This window comes from Trichosurus vulpecula, chromosome 5 (genome assembly GCF_011100635.1).
Source record: "Trichosurus vulpecula isolate mTriVul1 chromosome 5, mTriVul1.pri, whole genome shotgun sequence".
Lineage (NCBI taxonomy): Eukaryota > Metazoa > Chordata > Mammalia > Diprotodontia > Phalangeridae > Trichosurus > Trichosurus vulpecula.
In genome coordinates this window covers 267002651-267011049 of record NC_050577.1, presented here as the reverse complement: position 1 = coordinate 267011049, position 8399 = coordinate 267002651, and the positions used below count along the sequence as shown (strand labels likewise).

Below are 8399 nucleotides of genomic sequence, written 5' to 3'. Positions count from 1 at the left end.
ATCCCTAAATCTTCATCTGGGGACAGGACCAAGGGAGAGGTATTAATATACCCAAAGAAGAGAAAGAAGTAGACAAATTGCTATATTATGATCCAAGCCAGACAAGACAAGATCTGCCCATGTGTGGACATTGTGATGGATGGCTAGTGGGATATTAGAATGTCTTTTCTGAGAAAACTGTAACATAAATAAATTTTTTTAATTATAAGAAGTACATTGAGATCTAGCCAGGAAGCAAGTTGCTTTATATAACATTACTGTGGCCCCCTCTACCTCACAAAGCCCTCAGATCTACGGACAGAAACCTCAGTCTTTGAGTATTAAAAGTGACTGGCAATGTGGCAGATACGGGCAGGCACAGAGAAATAGTATGGGGGGAGGACAAAGAGTAAAGAAATGGAGAGAGAGAGAGAGAGAGAGAGAGAGAGAGAGAGAGAGAGAGAGAGAGAGAGAGGGAGAGAGAGAGAGAGAACAGAGAGAGAGAGAGAGGGAGAGGGAGGGAGAACAGAGAGAATGGAGAGAGCAGAGGAACACTTTGAGGCAGAGAGAGTGAAACATAGAAGAAAAATACAAAGAAGGGGGGAAACTTTAACCTTCAGATATGATCCACATCACCCATGGGTGTCCCTCCCAGAGCCCCTATTAGACCTAACAGCTGCAAGCAGCCATTCCCATGTGGTTCTCTGGTTTACTGTCCCTGAGCTAAAGCCCATGGGGACCCATGATCCCCAGAGTGGGAAGCAGAAAAAAAGGAGATTAGACTGTAATCTAGAAGAAGGAAGGAAGTGAGAAGGGAAGCTTTCTCATTAGGGCATGACCTTGCTAAGGAGAAGTAAACAGTAGCTACCCTGCTCCTTCTACTCCCTGAGCTCTATGCAATGTAGGTACAGAAATGTGGGTCTGGAGATACCTCAGTCTCATCACTGCCACCCCAATTCCACCAAAATGATTAGAGGTGGAGAGGATATCTCAAGCCTATGGAGAAATGGGGTCCAGAAAAAGACAAATACACACCCAGGGTTACCCAATGTGTCTAAGGTACATGTTTTGCAGGATGCTAAGGAGAAGTAGATTCTCAAGATACATACCTGCTGGTCAAGATGGAAATCACCTAGTTTCCCTCCCCTCAGCCTTTAAGCAGTTAACATAGACTGAAGCATCCAGAATTTGATTGACAAGCAAGCCTTCCTCTCTTTTTTTTTTCATTTAATATATTTAGTTTTCAGCGCTGATTTTCACAAGAGTTTGAATTACGAATTTTCTCTCCATTTCTACCCTCCCAGCCACTCCAAGATGGCAAAATTCTGGTTGCCCTGTTCCCCAGTCAGCCCTCCCCAATACTCAATTGTCATCCCAATACCCTCCCATCCCCTTTTCCCTACCTTTCTTGTAGGGCAAGATAAATTTCTACACCCCATTTGCCTGTGTATCTTATTTCCTAGTTGCATGCAAAAACTTTTTTTTGTTTTTGAACATCTGTTTTTAAAACTTTGAGTTCTAAATTCTCTGCCCTCTTCACTTCCCACCCATACTACCTAAGAAGGCAAGCAATTCAACATAGGCCACATGCATATCATTATGTAAAACCCTTCCACAATACTCATGTTGTGAAAGACTAACTATATTTTGCTCCTTCCTAACCTATCCCCCTTTATTGAATTTTCTCCCTTGACCCTGTCCCTTTTCAAAAGTGTTTGTTTTTGATTACCTCCTCCCCCTATCTACCCTCCCTTCTATCATCCCCCTTTTTTATCTTCTTCCTCCTTATTTCCTGTGGGGTAAGATACCCAATTGAGTGTATACGGTATTCCCTCCTCAAGTCAAATCTGATGAGAGCAACATTCACTCATTCCCCCTCACCTGCCCGCTCTTCCCTTCCTACAGAACTGCTTCTTCTTGCCACTTTCATGAGAGATAATTTACCCCATTCTATCTCTCCCTTTCTCCCTCTCTCAATATATTCCTCTCTCATCCCTTAATTTGATTTTATTTTTTAGATATCATCCCTTCATATTCAACTCACCCTGTGCCCTCTGTCTATATATATATATATGTATGTATATATGTGTATATATATGTATGTATGTGTGTGTGTGTATATACATACACACACACATATATATATACATATATATACATATATATGCATATTCCCTTCAGCTACCCTAACACTGAGGTCTCATGAATCATACACATCCTCTTTCCAAGTAAGAATGTAAACAAAACAGTTCAACTTTAGTAAGTCCCTTATGATTTCTTTTTCTTGTTTACCTTCTCATGCTTCTCTTGAGTCTTGTGTTTGAAAGTCAAATTTTGTATACGGCTCTGGTCTTTTCCTCAAGAGAGCTTGAAAGTCCTCTATTTTATTGAAAATCCATATTTTGCCTTGGAGCATGATAATCAGTTTTGCTGTGTAGGTGATTCTTGGTTTTAATCCTAGCTCCATTGACCACCGGAATATCGTATTCCAAGTCCTTCAATCCCTTAATGTAGAAGCTGCTAGATCTTGGATTATTCTGACTATGTTTCCAAAATACTCAAATTGTTTCTTTCTGGCTGCTTGCACTACTTTCTCCTTGATTTGGGACCTCTGGAATTTGGCGACAATATTCCTAGGAGTTTTCTTTTGGGGATCTATTTGAGGAGCTGATCTGTGGATTCTTTCAATTTCTATTTTACCCTCTGGCTCTAGAATATCATTGCAGTTCTCCTTGATAATTTCTTGAAAGATGATATCTAGGCTCTTTTTTTGATCATGGTTTCTGGGTAGGCCAATAATTTTTAAATTATCTCTCCTGGATCTATTTTCCAGGTCGGTGGTTTTTTCCAATGAGATATTTCACCAATTACAAGTCAAGAACTGTGCTAAGCACTTTACAGATGTTATCTCATTGGACTCTCATAACAACTATGGAAGGTAAATGATGTTATTACACCAATTTTATAAATTTTATAAATGAGTAAACAGAGGCAAGCAGACATTGAGAAACTTACCCAGAACCACATAGCTGCTGGGTGTCTAAGGCTAAATGGGGACTCTAGTCTTCCTGACTCCAGGCCTGGCATTCCATCCAGAGACAACACCCAGCTACCTCTAGGTGCCTCTTCATATATTCAGTAGTGATACTGATTCATTATTCATGGAGAATTGAAGTAGAATGAAATTTCCATGTATATCTCTTTTAAACCTGTTCATATTTACTGTTGCTTTGTCTTAAATCATGATTACCCTTGCTTTTTATAAATTCGCCTGGAAAAAATAAAATTAAATTAAATTCACCTGAAGCACAATTAAATTTTCACGTACCCCTGTAGTATAATTCTGTATGCGTGGGTATATTTCCTGTAAATAAATTGTTGGGTGCTGCTTTCTAAATTAAATTCTTACCTTCTATGTTGTGGGTGACTTCATCCCACTCATACCTGTGCTTATAATCATCAATTGTGTATTTCCCTCCATCCTGTCCTCTTAACATTTTTTTTCCTTTTCTTTACCCCATACCCTCTCCTTACAAAGAAGGGAGTAAAAAGAGGAGTTTGCTTAACAAAACTTAGTGATCTATAACTGAAGTGATCTCTTTGTCCCACTGCTCCTCTTCTTTTCCTCTCATCAACTCCCCATCTCAAGTTCTTATTCTTTCTTTCCTCTAAATTTCCTCTTCATGATCCATCACAGCCACATCAGATTTTGTTTTGCTTAGACCATCCCTAGACAGCCTCTAAACCACCCACTTCTCCTACTATCCCAATATTTCCCTTCTCAGGCTAATGTATTTCTGGACAGAAACTCTATGTGTGTGTGTGTGTGAAGAACCATTCTAAACCTTCTGTTGTCCAGTTCAGATGAAAGCGAGGTTCATGTCATCCATTCCCCCATCCCTTCATCCATATTTATAGACTCTTCATCAACATCCCCAGTTATGTGAGATAGTAAAGTTCCCTCTACTTTCTCCTCATTTTATCCCTAATATATTTTCCTTTCCTTCCTTTTTTTTAAATCACCTCCGTAGGCCCCTTCCTCTTTCAGTCCTACTATCAAGTCAAACCTCTGTGGGTGGCTGTCCCTAATCAGGCTCTGGGCTGTCTTCTCTCCCCTCTGAGGTTTCCAAGGTCAGGATCCAGCTTCTTCTGTGTCCTCTGGACACAACTCTGTTCATACTACTGATTCACTCTACTGCTGGAGTTTTCCCAGTCAGAGAGCTTCTGAGATCTCCTTGAGCTGAGAACTTTTGGACTGTTTCCTCTTCCAGGGCTCTTAGCTTCTGCTCATCTTTCTGTTTAAACCTGGACTGGATGAATCAGCTTATTGCAGGATCACTTTGGATTTGGGGTTATTGCTTCATGTGGTGCTCTTGTTATATCATCATTGGAATAAAGATGGGAGAGTTCTACAGCTTTCACAGAGCTGCCTTCATCTGGAATAACAATAAATTATTAAGGACTTACTACATGCCATTGTGGCAGATGCTGGGGAGACAAAAACAAAAAATGACACAATCCCTGTGAATAAGGACATTATATTTCAATAGGGTGAGAGAATACATGCATATACTAAATAAATACAAGTTAATGTGGTGGACCAAGGCACTAGCAGCTGGAAAGATCAGGAAATAAATTATATAGGAAATGGGACTTCAACTGAGTTTTGAAGGAAACTAGGAATTCTAAAAGATGAAGATGAGAACAAAGTGCATTCCAACATGGGAGCACATCCTGAGAAAAGACAAAGACAGGAGATTGAACAGCCTTTAACTGGAACATGGTGGCAGGAAAAATGAGTAAGAAGCCTGGAAAGGTGAGTTGCAGTCAACTTGTGGAGGGAACTAACCTTCTTATCATAAACTCTTCCTTGATTTTAGCCTCCTGCCTCCTTCTACACTCACAGTACTCAATCCAAAGCAGAGAGAAATGACTAAGGGTCCTTGTCTTCCATGTGATCTCCTTTCTCAGCCTTGAGAACTATTCACAATTCCGCATTCCTCCAGATAATATCTGGAAAGGACCTAGCACATGCTCGATGCTTGGAAAATGCTCATACCCTTCCCTCTACAATAAATAGGCCAAACAGTCATTGACATCAAAAAATGTATTTCATTGACCCTAATAGTGTGAAAAAGGCTGCCCAGTGCTTGTACACATGGGCAGTATCACTCTAGTCATCTGGTTGCCTTCTCTGGCTCTGTGATTAATGACTATTCACGTATACTAACAACTGGAACTACGTGTTCCCAGTTCACCTTCAACAAGATCCAGCCATACTAGAAGAGACAGAGTTGTACTTGGTCCCCTCTGGACATCAGATCAAATGCATCCTAAGTCAAGGATCAAGGCGGGAGACATAGCACAATCATCAAAAGTAAAAAAAATGTCATTAAATTGAGTATCTATTTAGTGCTACTATGTGCCAGCAAATGCGATAAGAATTAGACATATAAAAACTAAAGTGAAACAGTATCTATCTTTAAGGATCTTACATTCTTCTGAGGTAAAACAGATAAGGAAATAAAATGTACATAGAAAGTAATTTCAGGGGGACAGTATAAATGACTGGGGTGTGGAGAGATTGGTAAAGATTTCACGTAGGACACCATTAAACTAAAGATGATCCTGGTAGAGAGCTAAGGATTCCAAGATACAGAAGTAATGAAGAAGTACGCTCCCGACGTAGGAAACAGCCGGTAAAGGAGCTGAAAGGTAGGGCCCATACTATCACGTTTGGAGAACAGCAAATAGACCTGTTTGGCCGGAACATAGAATCCATGGTAGGAGCAATGTTTATTTACTCTAGAAAAATAGATTGGAGCCAGATTGTGAATGGCTTTAAATACCAAACAAAGGAGTTTATATTTTGTCCTAGAAAAAGAAGGGAGTCACTAAAAGTTCTTAAACAGAGGAGTGATATGATCAAACCTGTGGCTGGGGGCAGCTAGCTAGATAGCTAAAGTCAGCTACATGGCACACTGCATGCAGTACAGGCCCTGGAGTCAGGAAGACCTCAGTTCAAATCCAGCCTCAGAAGCTTACTAGCTGGGCAAGTCACTCAACCCCAATAGCTTCCAAAAAGAAATGAGCCTAACAAATGATGTGAAGGGTCAGAAAATAAGAAGCACCAGGATCTCAACAGGGTAAAGTGAGTTAGAGATGGAGTTTAGGTCAGATCTGCTGATCCCAGACACAAGGGAGCTAGACACAGGCTGTAGATCCATTCAAGTTCAGAGTAGGAATCAGAACCCCATGGAGTTAATGATTCCAAAAAGACAGATATGGGCACGGAATATTCATTTCATAGTGATGATGGAAATCAGAGGAGGTGGGCAGAAGCAGCCATAAACAAGAACAATCTCAGTAAAACTTACCTGCTAATTTAGGTCAAGACAAATTCTGCATCTCCTCCAGCAAAATCTAACTTCCGTAAAGGAGGATTTGTTACATTTGTGTCTCTGTGTCCTCAGCAAACTGCACAATATCTTAAACATAGTAAGTACTTAACGAACGCCTGATAAACTGATCTGAATACTCCTTCAATTTGATAAACTTTTATGGAGCTTATTCTCTGATAGTTCTGACCACCAAAGTACTTACTGGCACTGAACATAGCAATGGAATGCCTTACCACAGAGGAAGAGGAGGGCTCCATTTCAAGGTTCTAGTACAGAGAGGGGATCCAAGCCCTCACATCTGACGTGTGCCAAAGCTGGCATATCATACTCACGCTCAATCATTCATATCTCTGCCCCTTAATCCATGTGAATCCCTCTCAAACTGCAGCACTAGACTCAGAAGACATTTATATAATCAACACCCCCAATAATATCACAGAATCCAAATCACAGAATCTCAGTGTCAAAAGTAACCTTAAGGAGGGAAGTATCCAACTCAGTCTCTTCTCCACCCCAAACGCTGTCCTTCTACTTGGACACTTCAATATACATGTTTATGTCCCTCAGACTCTGGCTTCTTAGTCCATCTAGTCCAACCCATACCTGAATAGTCCTCCAAAAGTCATCACCCAGCCTCCACTTGAAGCATAAACCTGAAAATAGCTACCACATCAGAGTCTTAGGTGAAAACTGACAGAAATTCCTGGGACTTTGAGAAAAGGAAGGATTTCCTTCTGAAACACCAGGCCCATCTCAACCATCATCCTCCAGGAATCTCCCTACTACGCAAAAGATCCGGGAGTTCAGCCCTTTCCCCCATTTTACAAAGGTCAGGTCATGAGGATGAAGAACACTCACTTTTGGGAAATGCCAATATAGGAATTTCTTTTCTTTGACTATATAGATTGCAACAAAGGTTTTGCTTTTCCATTAGTAGAAGACTAGATCAGGATTGGAGAGTGGAAGAACAAATAAATGTTTTGTAGCTATAAATATAAAATTTAGTTTAAAGAAAAAAACAAAAAACAGGAAGCAACTCTCAACTCACCAAAAAGGAAGCCAAGCAAACCACTGGACCAGACAAGAACTTCAAAGGTGTTCTGTTACCTTGCGCCTCAGAGCTCCTATCACCTCCTTGTTCCTCAGGGTATAGATAAAAGGGTTGAGCATGGGAGTTAAAACTGTGTAGAAAAGGGAGAGGATTTGGTCCATGTCCTGAGTAACATTGGCTCCAGGTCTCATGTAGGCAAGAATTGCAGTTCCAAAGAAGAGTGTGACAACCAGTAGATGGGAAGAGCAAGTAGAGAAGACTTTTTGGCGCCCCTGAGCAGAGGATACCCCAAGGATGGTAATGAGGATGCGAACATAGGAAAACACTATCAGTGCAAAGGGAGTCATGATAAAGAGTAGGGTGACAATAAGATCGACAACCATGCCTGAAAATGTGTCTCCACTTGCCACTCCCAAAACAGGCAAAATGTCACATAGAAAATGGTGAACAATTTTAGTTCCATGAAAGGGCAAGGTAAAGATGAATATGGAGTGCATGGTGCCTGTGATGATGCCCATTAGATAGGAAGCACCCACCATACCCACACATACATGCCGGTTCATCAGCATGGCATAATGCAGGGGCTGGCAAATGGCAGCATAACGGTCATAAGCCATGGCAGTGAGCAGGCAGCATTCAGCAATGCCAAAGAGGGCAAAGAAATACATCTGGCTGAAGCAGCTGGCAGGAGACATGGCAGGATGTGAGAAGAGGAGATCAGTCAGCATCCTAGGCACAATAGTCGTAGTATAGAGGATCTCTATTGTAGAGAGATGTCGAAGGAAGAAGTACATGGGAGTGCTCAGGGCTGGGTCCAGCAGGGTAAGGGTGATGATCAGAGAGTTGCCCAGCAAAGTGACCAAGTAAACAAAGAGCACTCCCCAAAAGAGGGCACTCTGGTAGGCCCCCAAATATGAAAATCCCAACAAAATAAATTCTGTCACTGCTGTTCCATTAGCATCATCCAT

General features: G+C 41.2%; 1 protein-coding gene across 1 annotated transcript; it reads right to left on the bottom strand.

Moving 5' to 3' along the window:
* Positions 1 to 7469: 7469 nt before the first annotated feature.
* On the bottom strand, positions 7470 to 8399 carry LOC118852444 (olfactory receptor 9-like). The gene has a single exon (XM_036762191.1). It carries the CDS (start codon positions 8397 to 8399, stop codon positions 7470 to 7472), a length of 930 nt encoding a protein of 309 aa, XP_036618086.1.